The sequence below is a fragment of the Oncorhynchus tshawytscha genome, unplaced genomic scaffold, assembly GCF_018296145.1.
Source record: "Oncorhynchus tshawytscha isolate Ot180627B unplaced genomic scaffold, Otsh_v2.0 Un_contig_7605_pilon_pilon, whole genome shotgun sequence".
Taxonomy (NCBI): domain Eukaryota; kingdom Metazoa; phylum Chordata; class Actinopteri; order Salmoniformes; family Salmonidae; genus Oncorhynchus; species Oncorhynchus tshawytscha.
In genome coordinates, this window is record NW_024609055.1 from 51,537 (window position 1) to 66,630 (window position 15,094).

A 15,094-nucleotide genomic window follows, 5' to 3' on the forward strand; every position below is an offset into this window, starting at 1 on the left:
TGAATGCACACACAAAAAGTAATTATTCTAATTCTTGTCCTCTCAGGGATGAGGATGCTGAGGAATATGCGGCTGTAAGGGTCAATCTGAAAGGTGCCCCTTCCTCTAATCCTAAGAGGCCGTTCGTACTGCTACGCTGGAGGGAGTTCTGGTTCGCGCCCGTCACAGCGTTTCTAGGCAATGTGCTGATGTACTTCCTGTTCCTCAGCCTGTTTGCTTACGTCTTATTGTTGGACTTCAAGCCCCCGCCCCCTCACGGCCCGTCCACCTTAGAGTTTGTTCTCTACTTCTGGGTCTTCACCCTGGTCTGTGAGGAGTTTCGACAGGTAGGACGCATCGCATGTAAACACACACACACACACACAAAACATATACATATATATAGTCCGTTCAAAAATAATTGGCACCATTGATAAATATCGAACTCTATTGTATGCTCAAAAGTTTTTTTACAATTATATTATTTTACACTCGCCACATACGCTGCTGCTACTGTTTCACATACATACGCTGCTGCTACTGTTTCACATACATACGCTGCTGCTACTGTTTCACATACATACGCTGCTGCTACTGTTTCACATACATACGCTGCTGCTACTGTTTCACATACATACGCTGCTGCTACTGTTTCACATACATACGCTGCTGCTACTGTTTCACATACATACGCTGCTGCTACTGTTTCACATACGTACGCTGCTGCTACTGTTTCACATACATACGCTGCTGCTACTGTTTCACATACATACGCTGCTGCTACTGTTTCACATACGTACGCTGCTGCTACTGTTTCACATACGTACGCTGCTGCTACTGTTTCACATACATACGCTGCTGCTACTGTTTCACATACATACGCTGCTGCTACTGTTTCACATACATACACTGCTGCTACTGTTTCACATACATACGCTGCTGCTACTGTTTCACATACATACGCTGCTGCTACTGTTTCACATACGTACGCTGCTGCTACTGTTTCACATACGTACGCTGCTGCTACTGTTTCACATACGTACGCTGCTGCTACTGTTTCACATACGTACGCTGCTGCTACTGTTTCACATACGTACGCTGCTGCTACTGTTTCACATACGTACGCTGCTGCTACTGTCTATCTGTCCTTTGCCTAGTCACTTCACCCCTACCGATATGTACATATCTATCTCAGTTACCTCGTACCCCTGCACATCAACTCGGTACTCCCTGTACTGTATCATGATATTTTTGTTATTGTTATTTTTACTCATTATTGTTATTTGTTATTCACTGTGGATTGATTCCTCGTGTCAGTATTTAATTTTTCTTCTTTTTTTCTTGATCTTTAACTCCGCATTGTTGGAAAAGGACCCATAAGTAAGCATTTCACTGTTAGTCTACACCTGTTGTTTATGAAGCATGTGACGAATAACATTTGATTTGAAAGAAGGATGCATATTCAGAACCTACTGTAAAATATGGCGGTGGATCTTTTATGTTATGGGGCTGTTTTGCTTCTACTGGTCCTGGTTCCCCTAAGTTCAACGGCATCATAAAAAGTCTGTCAAGTACCAGGATATTGTAGCTAAAAACCTGGTTGCCTCTGCCAGGAGGCTGAAACTTGACCATAAGGGGATCTTCCATCAAGACAATGCATATATCAAAATTCCACAAAGAAATGGTTAATTTGCCACAAAATCAACGTTTTGCAGCTGACATTGGTCTCTGGACAAACCTGTGGTTTGAATTGAAGAGGGCATTCGTTATGCAAAGACCAAAGGATATCAAAGTTCTGGAAAGATTCTGTATGGAAGATGGATCCCTCTCAATGTGTTCTCCAATCTCATAAAACATTATGGAAAAAGTGCTGTTATCGTTGCAACGGGCGTTGCACAAAGTATTGAAAACAGGGACCCTAGCCAATCATTTTGACAGGTTCTTTTTGAGATTTTGTTGTATTACTTGTTAAAGGTGCAATACGGGATTTTTTTTGTTGTCTAATTTTTGCATTGTAATTTCAGAAAATGTCCATAATATACTGTATCTGCTGCTAATAGCGGAATGATAGTGTTTCACAGTATTACTTATCCGCAAGTGTTGTGATCGGCTGTGATATTTGCCTATTCATATCTCCCACCAGAGTGGCGTCTGTTGTCAAACTGGGAAAGCTGGTCCGACTTTGTGGCTGTGTTATCTAGTGGAAATCATTGTACCATCTATATCGCTGTGAAATATATTTTCAATAACACAAAATAAAGTTTTTACAGCTGTTTTGAAGCTGGTGGACCAAAAGGGGTGCAATAAGTCGAGGCTGAGTGTGTGCGTGGTGGTGAGTGTGTGTATGTATCTTCAGCAATTTTTTGGGGCCTTTCTCAGAAACCGCCTGGCATGTACGTCCCCCAGTGATGCACTGGGCCGTCCGCACCACCCTCTGTAGGGCCTTCTGGTCGAGGTTGGTGCAGTTTCCATGCAAGTGATACAACCAGTCAGGATGCTCTCGATGGTGCAGCTATAAAAGGATCTGAGGGGCCATGCCAAATCGTTTCAGCCTCCTGCTGGGTTGAGAAGACCATGTTAAGTCCTCAGTGATGTGGACACCGAGGAACTTGAATCGCTCTTCCTCTTGCTCTCACTCACTCTACAGTGCCGTGAAAAAGTATTTGCCCCCTTTCATATTTTCTGTATTTTTCATAATGAATGTTATCAACCAAAACCTAAAATTAGATAAAGTGAACCTGAGTTTACAAATAACAACAAAACTTGAATCATGTTTTATTTATTTCATTAACAAAGTTATGCAACACCCAGTTCCCCTACGTGAAAAAGTAATTGCCCCCTTACTCTCAATAACTGGTTGTGCCACATTTAATGGCTGCAACCAAATGCTTCCTGTGGTTGTTGATCATCGCTGTGGAGGAATTTTGGCCCATTCTTGCATGTAGAATTTCTTTAGCGCAGCGACATTTGTGTTTTTTCAAGCAAGGACTGCTTGTTTCTAGTCCTGACAAAACATCTCAATTGGGATTAGGTCTGGACTTTGACTAAGCCATTCCAAAACTTCAAATGTGTTTCTTTTTAACCATTTTCATGTAGACTTGATTGCGTGTTTTGGATCATTGTCTTCCTGCATGACCCAGCTGCACTTCAGCTCACAGACGGATGACCTGACATTCATGGTTCCTTCTATTAAGGCAAGTTGTCCAGGTCCTGGGGCAGCAAAGCATTCCCAAACCATCACACTACCACCACCATGCTTGACCGTTGGTATGAGGTTATTACTGTGGAATGGCCAGACCTAATCCCAATTGTGTCAGGACTTGAAGAGAGCAGTTCATGCTTGAAAACCCACAAATGTCGCTGAGTTCAAATCAAATGTATTTGTCACATACACATGGTTAGCAGATGTTAATGCGAGTGTAGCGAAATGCTTGTGCTTCTAGTTCTGACAATGCAGTAATAACCAACCAATTTGAAGCAGTTCTGCATGGAAGAGTGGGCCAAAATTCCTTCCTCCTCTTTATTTTTTCGACATGAGCGATCGATCAACAACTACAGAAAGCGTTTGGTTGGAGTTATTGCAGCTAAATGTGGCACAACCAGTTATTGAGTGTAAGGGGGCAATTACTTGTACATACAGGGGCATTGGGTGTTTGCTAACTTTGTTTATGAAACACATTTTATAAGTATGTAATTGTTGTGTTATTTGTTCACTCAGGTTCCCTTTATCTAATATTAGCTTTTGGTTGAATGTTCAACATCCAAAATATGCAAAAGTGAAGAAAATTTGAAAGGAGGCAAATACCTTTTCTTAGCACTCTATGTGTGTATATATAGCTCAATATGTATTTTCTGGACATCTTTATCAAGGCTGCCATTCATTTTGGAGATGACAATAAAAATAATTGTTATTGCTCTCTCCCTTTCTGTCCTTCTCTCTATCAGACATTCTTCAGGGGCAGCACTACTTTATATCAGAGGATGAAGCTCTACATCCAGGACATGTGGAATAAGTGTGACATCACAGCTATCTCACTCTTTGCACTGGGCATGTGCTGCAGGTGTGTGTTTTTACATATGTGCACGTGTTTGTGTCTGTGTCGATGTAAACAGCTTTTTAAAATGTATAATATTTTTTTCTATCACTTTGGCACGTTTTCCAGATGTATTTGGTATATTTTTCAAAACTCTGGTACGTACAAAACTCTAAGCTGATAACACTTGTAATTCTCCCTGTCTTATGTTCAGAACCTTTGATTGAGCATTCATTGGGGTTTCACACATCTTTCACACCTGAGTTTTTTATTTATTTTTTATTTTTATTTTACCTTTATTTAACCAGGCAAGTCAGTTAAGAACAAATTCTTATTTTCAATGACGGCCTAGGAACAGTGGGTTAACTGCCTGTTCAGGGGCAGAACGACAGATTTGTCAGCTCGGGGGTTTGAACTCGCAACCTTCCGGTTACTAGTCCAACGCTCTAACCACTAGGCTACCCTGCCGCCCCATTCATGTAAAATCAAAGTTTTGTCTGTGAAATACCATGAAAACAAAACAATTTGTCACCAGTTTATAGGCTCACCATTTAGTCCTTTTAACTACCATTTAATCCAATAGCAAAAAATACAAGATAAACATTTCAAAATGGTTATTTTTGAAGTACTGAAGCAAAGGAATGTGTACATGGTAAATATCATTTTCCATACAATATATGACTGTTTTTTTATACAATCATTTGTATCCAATGGCAGGTTTTGAGCATGTTAAGAAATATGTCAGTCTTAGTTTCATTATTCTTATACAGTACATAGGCAGTTAACCCACTGTTCCTAGGCCTTCATTGAAAATAAGAATTTGTTCTTAACTGACTTGCCTAGTTAAATAAAGGTAAAATAAAAACATACGTAGGACAAATGATCAGAAATAGGGGTATTGTAACGCAGTTGGCTACTGTAAAAACGTAGAACGATGTTGTATGCCTTTTCTGCCTCATGAAACATTGTACAAGATCACCTTTTCTATGTGACTTGTCAACTGATTCAGTATTGCCTGTCTCTCTGCTTGAAATTCACCAGCTCATCAGATAGTGGAATATATTGTTATATACAACCTAGTTATTTCAGCAGTGCATTCTACACTACACTATAATTCCACTGTGTCCTATTGAAAAACAATGGCTGATGGAGAATGATGAGTATTTACAGCCACATCCATATACGATTCGGTTTTACCTTCCAACTTAAAGGGTAGGTAGCTTAAACGTAACCACATGTAACATATGGATTTGCATTAGTATTTGCATCAAAAGTTCCCAATGTGAAGTTACATGTCGCTTTTCTGTTTTTCAAGTTATTATATAAAACCGATCAGAGTGCCAAAGTCAATATTGGAAAATGTTTTTGTGGAGTGTGACATTTATATGAAGGACCCGGCAAGCCATGCTATTCCCAGTAATGTAAATTCCAACAAATTACTTAATGTGTAACTTCAAATGAAACCAAATCGTTTACACACGACTACTAGTTTCAATTACATTTTCAGACAACTTACAAGCAAATACTTTACGAATGTATTGTTACAAATCAGCTTGCAAGGTTGCTAGCCAACTAGCCTGTTAACGTTAGCCCTACCAGCCTGCTGTCTACATACCACCACAGACCGATGCTGGCACGAAAACCCCGCTCATTGAGCTGTATACCACCACAGACCGATGCTGGCACGAAAACCCCGCTCATTGAGCTGTATACCACCACAGACCACCACAGACCCCGCTCATGCTGTATACCACCACAGACCGATGCTGGCACGAAAACCCCGCCATTGAGCTGTATACCACCACAGACCGATGCTTGCTCATTGAGCTGTATACCACCACAGACCGATGCTGGCACGAAAACCCGCTCATTGAGCTGTATACCACCACAGACCGATGCTGGCACGAAAACCCCGCTCATTGAGCTGTACACCACCACAGACCGATGCTGGCACTAAAACCCCGCTCATTGAGCTGTACAACACCACAGACCGATGCTGGCACTAAAACACCGCTCATTGAGCTGTATACCACCACAGACCGATGCTGGCACTGCTCATTGAGCTGTATACCACCACAGACCGATGCTGGCACTAAAACACCGCTCATTGAGCTGTATACCACCACAGACCGATGCTGGCAGAAAACCCCGCTCATTGAGCTGTATACCACCACAGACCGATGCTGGCACGAAAACCCCGCTCATTGAGCTGTACACCACCACAGACCGATGCTGGCACTAAAACCCCGCTCATTGAGCTGTACACCACCACAGACCGATGCTGGCACTAAAACACCCCTCATTGAGCTGTATACCACCACAGACCGATGCTGGCACTAAAACCCCGCTCATTGAGCTGTATACCACCATAAGCAAACAGGAAAACGCTCATCCAGAGGCGGCGCTCCTAGTGGCCGGGGACTTTAATCAGCTTGACCTAATTTCTATCAGTATGTTAAATGTGCAACCAGAGGGGAAAAGATTCTAGACTACCTTTACTCCGCACACAGAGACGCGTACAAGCTCTCCCTCGCCCTCAATTTGGCAAATCGGACCATAATTATATCCTCCTGATTCCTGCTGGAAAATACATATTTTCAACATCCGAAAAATAAGTATTTTCAATACTTTCATTCAGAACCGACTATAACCATGTGTTTTTTGTGTGTTCTAGAATGTTCCCATGGTCCTATGAATTTGGCCGGGCTGTGATGGCTGTGGACTACATGGTGTTTACCCTCCGTCTCATCCACATATTCGCCATCCACAAACAGCTGGGACCCAAGATCATCATCGTTGAAAAAATGGTGAGGGCTTTCTAAAAAGAGGGATAAAACCCTTTTTACTGCAGTGCATCTAGATCAGGGATTGACAACTTTCATGGTTGTGAGGGCCACAAAACAATGGTAATGAGGGGCTCTGCGTACCCACAAACATGTAGTCAAAGTCCTAGCCTTAAAGCTTTTTGGGAGCCCTAGCGAAATTTAGTTTTAGAGTTCATTTCCTGCAATTTTACACATTTTGCCATGGGCATAGAGAAAATGTTGCAAGTTTGCTACAATTTGAGAGAAAGAAAATGAGATGGGGTGGAGATGAAGAATCTCATATAAAATATATGTATTTTGATTTGTGTAACACTTTTTTGGTTACTACATGATTCCATATGTTATTTCATAGTTTTGATGTCTTTACTATTATTCTACAATGTTAAAATTATGAAAACCTTGGAATGAGTAGGTGTGTCCAAACTTTTGACTGGTATTGTATGTATGTGTATACAGTGCCTTCGAAAAGTATTCAGACCACTTGACTTTTTCCACATTTCATTAAGTTAAGCCTTATTGTAAAATGGATTGAATACATTTTTCCCTCATCAATCTACACACAATACCCCATAATGACAAAGCAAAAACAGGTTATTAGACATTTTTTTTAAGTGAAAAAACTGAAATATTACATTTACATAACTATTCTGACCCTTTACTCAGTACTTTGTTGAAGCAGCTTTGGCAGCAATTACAGCCTCGAGTCTTCTTGGGTATGACGCTACAAGCTTGGCACAACTGTATTTGGGGAGTTCCTCCCATTCTTCTCTGCAGAACCTCTCGAGCTCTGTCACGTTGGATTGGGAGCATTTCTTCACAGCTATTTTCAGGTCTCTCTAGAGATGTTTGATCAGGTTTAAGTCCAGGCTGTGGCTGGGCCACCCAAGCACATTCAGAGACTTGTCCCGAAGCCACTCCTGCGTTGTCTTGGCTGTGTGCTTAGGGTCGTTGTCCTGTTGGAAGGTGAACCTTTGCCCCAGTCTGAGGTCCTGAGAGCTCTGGAGCAGGTTTTCATCAAGGATCTGTGTACTTTGCTCCGTTCATCTTTGCCTCGATCCTGACTAGTCTCCCAGTCCTTGCTGCTGAAAACATCTCCACAGCATGATTCTGCCACCACCAAATTTTACTGTAGGGATGGTGCCAGGTTTCCTCCAGACGTGACACTTGTCATTCAGGCCAAATAGTTCAATCTGGGTTTCATCAGACCAGAGAATCTTGTTTCTCATGGTCTGAGAGTCTTTAGGTGGCTTTTGGCAAACTCCAAGCGGGCTGTCATGTGCTCTTTTACTTAGGAGTGGCTTCTGTCTGGCCACTCTACTATAAAATAAAATCAAATTTTATTGGTCACATACACATGGTTTGCAGATGTTAATGTGTGTGTGTGTGTGTCATTGAGTCTGATAGCATAGGCAGCGTCATCGAGGCCATCTCCATTTTGAAGTAGTCAATTTCCTTTTACAACTAGTTCACAAATAAACTGAAAAGGTGCACACAAACCACCCTGAGTTTGTTGTTTGAACAGGTATATAGCCAAGGTTTGCGATTTAATTCCACTTGCAATTTTGGAATCTTTGCTCACAAGCATAATTCATTGTCTGATCCCTCCTAATACCCGGACGGAATCATGTAATCCTTTCTTAACCAATTGGAAGTCCCACCCATTTGACTACTTAAAAATGGTGAAAGTCCATATTGGCGCTGCCATGCTAAAACTGTATTTTGGGAAGTAGAGTCCCCAACCTGTCTAGCAAAAATATTCAGACCCCTTGGATTTCTTCACATTTTATTAACATTGATTTAAATGTAATTTTTTTTTGTCAACAATTTACTCAAAATAATCTGTCAAAGTGGAATATATATATATATATATATATCATTTCTATTATTCTTTTATAAAAAAGAAAAACTCCCACTTTAACATTTTGTGTATTTTGTGTAGACTGTTGACAAGAAATGACAAATCTATTTGAATCCCACTTTGTAAATCCAAGGGGCCTGAATACTTTTGCAATGCACTGTCTATGGTCTAGATCCAGGTGCTGGTTTTGGCAGCGACAACTAATATCCAAAAACAAGTTTTAAAACTGCACTAGAGAAAACAGACAATGTAATTTTCTCCCCTTAATATTCTGTTCCCCTCCTGATTGGCAGATGAAGGACGTCTTCTTCTTCCTCTTCTTCCTGGCGGTGTGGCTCATGGCCTACGGCGTAGCCAATCAGGCGCTGCTCTACTCCTACGATCCTCGTCCCGGTTGGATCTTCCGCCGAGTGTTCTACAGGCCATACCTGCACATATTTGGACATATCCCCATTCATGAAATGGATGGTGTGTTAATGCTTGTGTACGACTGTGGTTTGCATGTAACATAGTACAGGTAACTGCCAAAATAAAGGAAACACTTGAGTAAATGAGGGATACAAAGTACTATATATTGAAAGTAGGTGGTTCCCAAGTTAATTAAACAATTACCATACAATCATACTTAGGGTCATGTACAAACATGCCCAGTTGGCCATTATTTTGGCTACCATGGCTAGAAGAGATCTGTGACTTTGAAAGAGGGGTCTGAAAGGAAGATAGGAGATTTAATGTGTGTGTGTGTGTGTGTGTGTGTCCACAAAACACCAAATGATGGAATTTCTCATGGATTAAAAGGTGTTGCATCCCTCCAATAGAGTTCTAGACACTTGTAGAATCTGTGCCAAGGTGCATTGAAGCTGTTCTGGCTCGTGGTGGCCCAACGCCTTCTTAAGACACTTTATGTTGGTGTTTCCTTTATTTTGGAAGTTACCTGTGTATATACCTGTATGCACACTGAGCGTAATAAACATTAAGGACACCTTCCTAATATTGAGTTTACCCTCAGAACAGCCTGAATTTGTCAGGGCATGTACTCTACAAGGTGTCGAAAGTGTTCCACAGGGATGCTGGCCCATGTTGGCTCCAATGCTTCCCACAGTTGTGTCAAGTTGGCTGGATGTCCTTTAGGCGGTGGACCATTCTTGACACACCGGAAACTGTTAAGCGTGAAAAACACAGCAGCATTGCAGTTCTTGACACAAATCGTTGCACATGGCACCTACTACCGTAACCTGTTCAAGGGCACTTAAATATTTTGTCTTGCCCATTCACCCTCTGAATGCCACACACACAATCCATGTCTCAAGGCTTGAAAATCATTCTTCAACCTGTCTTCTCCCCTTCATCTTCACTGATTGAAGTGGATTTAGCAGGTGACATCAATAAGGGATATATTTCACCTGGATTCACGAGTCAGTCTATGTCATGGAAAGAGCAGGTGTTCCTAATGTTTTGTATACTCAGTGTGTATGTGTATACCTGCCTCTCTCTTTCTCGCTTCCTCTATCTCTGTATCCCATCTAAATTCCCTCCAACCTCTGCCCAATCTACCCTCTTTGTCATACCATTTTAAATATTTATTCTGCACACCCCTCCCCCTGCTCCTTCCCATCTCTTTTGAACTCTCACCGTCTCCCTCCCACCTCTTCCTCTCTGTCTAGCTGATAAACTGGAGGAGGGGATAGAGTGCACCAATAACGTCACCCTGATCGAGGCAGGGGCCGAGCCCTGCACGAGTACCTATGCTAACTGGCTGGTGGTCATCTTATTGGTCATCTTTCTGCTGGTCACCAACATCCTGTTGGTCAACCTGCTCATTGCCATGTTCAGGTAATGGACCCTCTCTCTGTCCCTCTCTCACTCTCTGTCCCTCTTTCACTCTCTGTCCCTCTTTCACTCTCTGTCCCTCTTTCACTCTCTGTCCCTCTTTCACTCTCTGTCCCTCTTTCACTCTCTGTCCCTCTTTCACTCTCTGTCCCTCTTTCACACTCTGTCCCACTTTCACTCTCTGTCCCTCTTTCACACTCTGTCCCTCTTTCCCATCTAGCACCCCCCATATGCCTGTTTTCACTCTATTTGTGTGTCCCCTTGAGATCATCACTCATTCAATAGGCCTCTTTAATCTGTGTGCTGAATTCATCTTATCTTATCTAGTTCCTTACTGTTGTTGTATTTAAATTAATCAACTTGATTAGACTTTTAAAGTGTCATATTTGATACCAGCCCTGCATGTTTGAGTGTTGTCAAAATGCCATATCCTTTTCTAGCTCTGTCATTGGGGCCCAAAACATCATTAACCAAAATGTATAATAAAATCAATCATTGGTTATATGAGCGGGAGTCACCTATTCCCTGATATTCTGCCTGTTAACCATTTCTTGCCTTCCTTCCTTCCTTCCTTCCTTCCTTCCTTCCTTCCTTCCTTCCTGTAGTTACACATTCTCCAAAGTGCAGGAGCACAGCGACACCCACTGGAAGTTCCAGCGCTACAACTTGATCGCAGAGTACCACTCTAGACCCTGTCTGGCTCCACCCTTCATCATCCTCTCCCACCTCCACCTCTTCATCAAGAGACACATCCGCAGGATCCCCTCTGTCAAGATCAAACACTTTGGTTAGAGACTGGGGGAGGGAGACAGAGGAAGGGAGACCAATGATCAGATAATTCACTTCCAGTATTTTAGAAGTCCACTTCCATTGTCCTTCAAGAGTATTTTTCTCATTTTCTCTTCGTCCCATTTTCTTTGTTCTTCCCTCTTTTCCCCTCCTCTATCCCTTCTTCAGTTCTGGATATCCGTGGCAGGCAGGCCAGTAGACTGAACACATGGGAGGCCATCCAGAAGGAGAATATACTGTCTGCCCAGAACAAACGAGAGCGAGAGAAAGACTCCGAGAGACTCAAACGCACCTCTGTCAAGTCAGACATCGCTCCATCTCTCACCCTCGTCCACTTATTTATGTCATCGACTAAATGCCAGATTCATTTAACAGCTTCAGTTTAACAGCTCGGCTTGATCTGGCCTATGAATAGAATGGTGTAGATTGATTGTCTTCCTGTGTTAGGGATCGGGTCAATGACATTTTAAATTCATGAATCAAACTAATTAATACACTTCCTAAATTGATTGAGAAGCGATATGTGAATTGACCGCTAATCTGTGTTGTGGTTGTGTCTGAAGGGTGGACAGTGTCCTAAAGCAGATGGCAGAGATCCGGGACCACGGCCACAGGCTAAGAATACTGGAGGCAGAGGTCAGTGTCAGCCTGGGCTGCTGCCCGCAGCAGGGGGGGCTTAGTGTGTGTATCTGTGCACGCACGTGTGTGTGTGTGTGTACATGACGGGGGCTCAATGCGCCTCCCCTGGTTTCTCCCTCAACATTTGGACTGCAGCTGTTGAAACTGTCTGCTCAGCACTGTATAGAGTGCATCCATCAGGGTCACCCCTCTCACCCTCTCTCTCTTTGTCTCTCACCCAGTTGGAGTACTGTTCTAGTGCCCTCTCCTGGATGGTGCAGGCTCTCTCTCAGAGTAACTTGATAAAGCCCACACGTCCTCCGCCCACTCTCCGAGGTAAGGTTGCATACAGATATGTAATATATATGAAATAGGTTACACATGTGTTCTATTTCTACGAAATGGTGCCTCCTACCTCCGTGAGACCTTTCCAGTCATGGGATATAACATTTAAATTAACTTTATTGATCCCCAGTCAATTTTATTACTTGGTTTCATGTATTAATTCCAGTTTCTGCTTTCTCTTTCAGATCTAACTCTCCAACTAGCTGACCCAAGTCTGGAGAATAATGAAATCTAGACACGTGTACACACACACACAATCACTGTCACTCAGGGCAAAAGAATGTCTGACTTGATGCTCATTCGTCCACCGTCCTTTTATAAACATTGATCATTTGAACTGCTGCCATTTTGTAAGTGGACCATTGTTGCTGTTCTATGTTACACTTATTGTTCCTATGTTGTTCTAGAAATCTTTTTTACTGTGGGTTCTAGAATGTATTGGCGTCTTGTTCTTAATGTAATATGTACAGACATTTGTAAAAGTGCAATTCAAATGTCTCTACCCCCATAATGACATGACCAGGTACAAACACATTCAACCTGACACCATCACAAGAAAATACATAGTTTGTATGTTGATTTTTGGTTTTGCACTCAGACTCTCAGCAAGGGCTGTATTCAATCAGTTCTGCCTTAATACACGGTAACCGACAACTGTATAGCAGTTTCATTGTTTTTATTTACGTGATGGAGTTGTGCTGGAGTGGCTAATGCCTAGGAATGCTATTTCCTGATGTTGCACCTAGTGTTCAGCCAGGGGTAAACAAAAGACTACTGCAACCTGATTGGCTGAACGCAATGTGCAATTTCACTTCCTTATGCTATCAAATATATTTTACCAACACAAATATGATTCTTCATGTTCAGAATTGTTCAGTGGGGTCTTTCTCTAACATATCATTAACATTATCCAAAAAGTCAGATTTCATAATCTAATACTTCCGATAATAAGCACTGAGCTATGTTCACACGGCGGTGCCGCTTTCTCACAGCAACTTTTAAGGATTTTAGCTGTGGTGGTCATCTAAAAATGTGTTTCCGCGAGTAGCAAAACCTAAATTACTATGCCACAAGCCAAATTAAATCTAAAACGCTTTGAACGCTTTGAACAGAAAGCTTGTGGTACGCTTAGTGACAGAGGTATTTCCCATTAATATGAAAAGCATATACTAAAGTATGAAAATATAACATGTGGTCTCAAAATCAATGTCTTTCTCACCTCTATATAGAGCCCACCAGCTTGTAGTTTAAAATCCAGAAATTGATTACCTCTGGTTCGTTCAGCCATTGGGGAAATGGAGAAAGAAAAGGGTTTTGGGATAAACGCAAAAAATAAGGTCTGAGGTTAACACAGGTTTAGGAGAGTTTATATGTTTTGTTCTGTGAGATAATATCAGTCTGCTAACATGAACTTTGGATTTTGAAGTCTTTATGTGATAATTTTTATGACATAATTACTGAAAAAGAGGTCTGCTGATGAAGATTATCTCATAGAACAAAACGTATAAGATTTCCTAAGCCTATGTTTACCACACACCTTATTTTCAGCGTTGATCTAAAACCCTACAACAGCTCTTTCTCCATAGGCTTTGCCCAACAAACCATGGCAGATTCATGTCATTCCTAACATGCGGTGCCTTTTCTGTCCCCAAGAAATATAACTTCTTATTTATTGTAAAATAGTTTAAAATGTTGATTCTAAAATGCTTTAAATATAAGGTCAGGTGTCCTTTGCCTTGAAAACACAAAAATATGGATTTTGAAGGGAAATGTTATGCATATCGAATACGTTTTTTCAGTGGATGTAGGCATTTTTGCCACCTTCCCAGGTCTTATTCGTCAAATTTTAAAATAAATATAAGCAATAAAATAATTCTATATTTAAAACCTTTCTTCATTATTTTATAGTCCTAGTTAAAATTATTGTATTTATTTAATTTAAAATGTTCTGTGTGTCCCTGATATCATTTTCCACCCTGTTAGTTTATAGTAATTCTCCTTTAAGAAAACAGCCCCTTACCACTGACACGACTTCCACCGAAGTCGGCTCCTCTCCTTGTTTGGGCGGCGTTTGGCGTCACCGGCTTTCTAGCCATCGCCGCTCCATTTCTCATATATCCATTTGTTTTGTCTTGTTCCATTACTCACCTGGTTTTCATTCCATAATTACTGCATGTATTTAGTCCTCTGTTCCCCACCATGTCTTTGTGTGTAATTGTTTATTGTTATGTGGATTTTGTCAGGCGCTATACTTGTCCTATGTTCTGTGTTTTTGGCACGTTATTGTTATTATGTGCTGTCATTTTTGGACCGAAATTAAAGTGCGTCTGTTTATTACACTCTGCTCTCCTGCACCTGATTTTGCCTCCCGGACACACCCTGACAGAATTACACACCCAACCATGGAGTCAGCAGGAGCAAGGACCCCGGTTAGAGGAGTCGAGGAGTGCTCATCTTGGTGCCATGATGGATCGCGTTGTCCAGACCATGGACCGCTGGGAGAGACAGGAAGTCTTTCCAGTGCCTCGACCAGCGCAACCGGGGTTACCTCTACCCGCCCTGTCCGGAACCAGCTCCCTTGGAGAGGGAGAGAGTGTCTGCCCTCGTCTCATGCCTCTCGGGGAGAGCTCTGGAGTGGGCAAACTCCGTGCGGGGAGAAGGAGACGCAGTGTTAAGGAGGCTGCAAACACACGTTTGGTTTGCTCCTAGCAGAACTCTGCTTGGAGAAGTGAATGTCTGTGCCTCGCATATTCCCTTAAGACCTTCGCTTGAAAATGTTGAAAGCGGCAATATTATAGTTTGTCCCTCTTGAGACG

General features: G+C 42.0%; 1 protein-coding gene across 2 annotated transcripts in view; it reads left to right on the forward strand.

Annotated features, from left to right (window-relative positions):
* LOC112259040 (transient receptor potential cation channel subfamily M member 4) overlaps positions 1 to 14,617 on the forward strand; it is a 55,015-nt gene extending 40,398 nt beyond the window's left edge. For both annotated transcript variants that reach the window (XM_024433803.2, XM_024433804.2), the window contains 10 exons: positions 47 to 326; positions 3,925 to 4,040; positions 6,688 to 6,820; positions 8,990 to 9,164; positions 10,361 to 10,529; positions 11,132 to 11,313; positions 11,484 to 11,616; positions 11,879 to 11,951; positions 12,176 to 12,269; positions 12,464 to 14,617. In XM_024433803.2, the coding sequence (XP_024289571.1) occupies positions 47 to 326; positions 3,925 to 4,040; positions 6,688 to 6,820; positions 8,990 to 9,164; positions 10,361 to 10,529; positions 11,132 to 11,313; positions 11,484 to 11,616; positions 11,879 to 11,951; positions 12,176 to 12,269; positions 12,464 to 12,513 (1,405 nt within the window). In that variant the 3' untranslated portion in view covers positions 12,514 to 14,617. The remainder of the gene's footprint in view (positions 1 to 46; positions 327 to 3,924; positions 4,041 to 6,687; positions 6,821 to 8,989; positions 9,165 to 10,360; positions 10,530 to 11,131; positions 11,314 to 11,483; positions 11,617 to 11,878; positions 11,952 to 12,175; positions 12,270 to 12,463) is intronic.
* Positions 14,618 to 15,094: the final 477 nt, after the last annotated feature.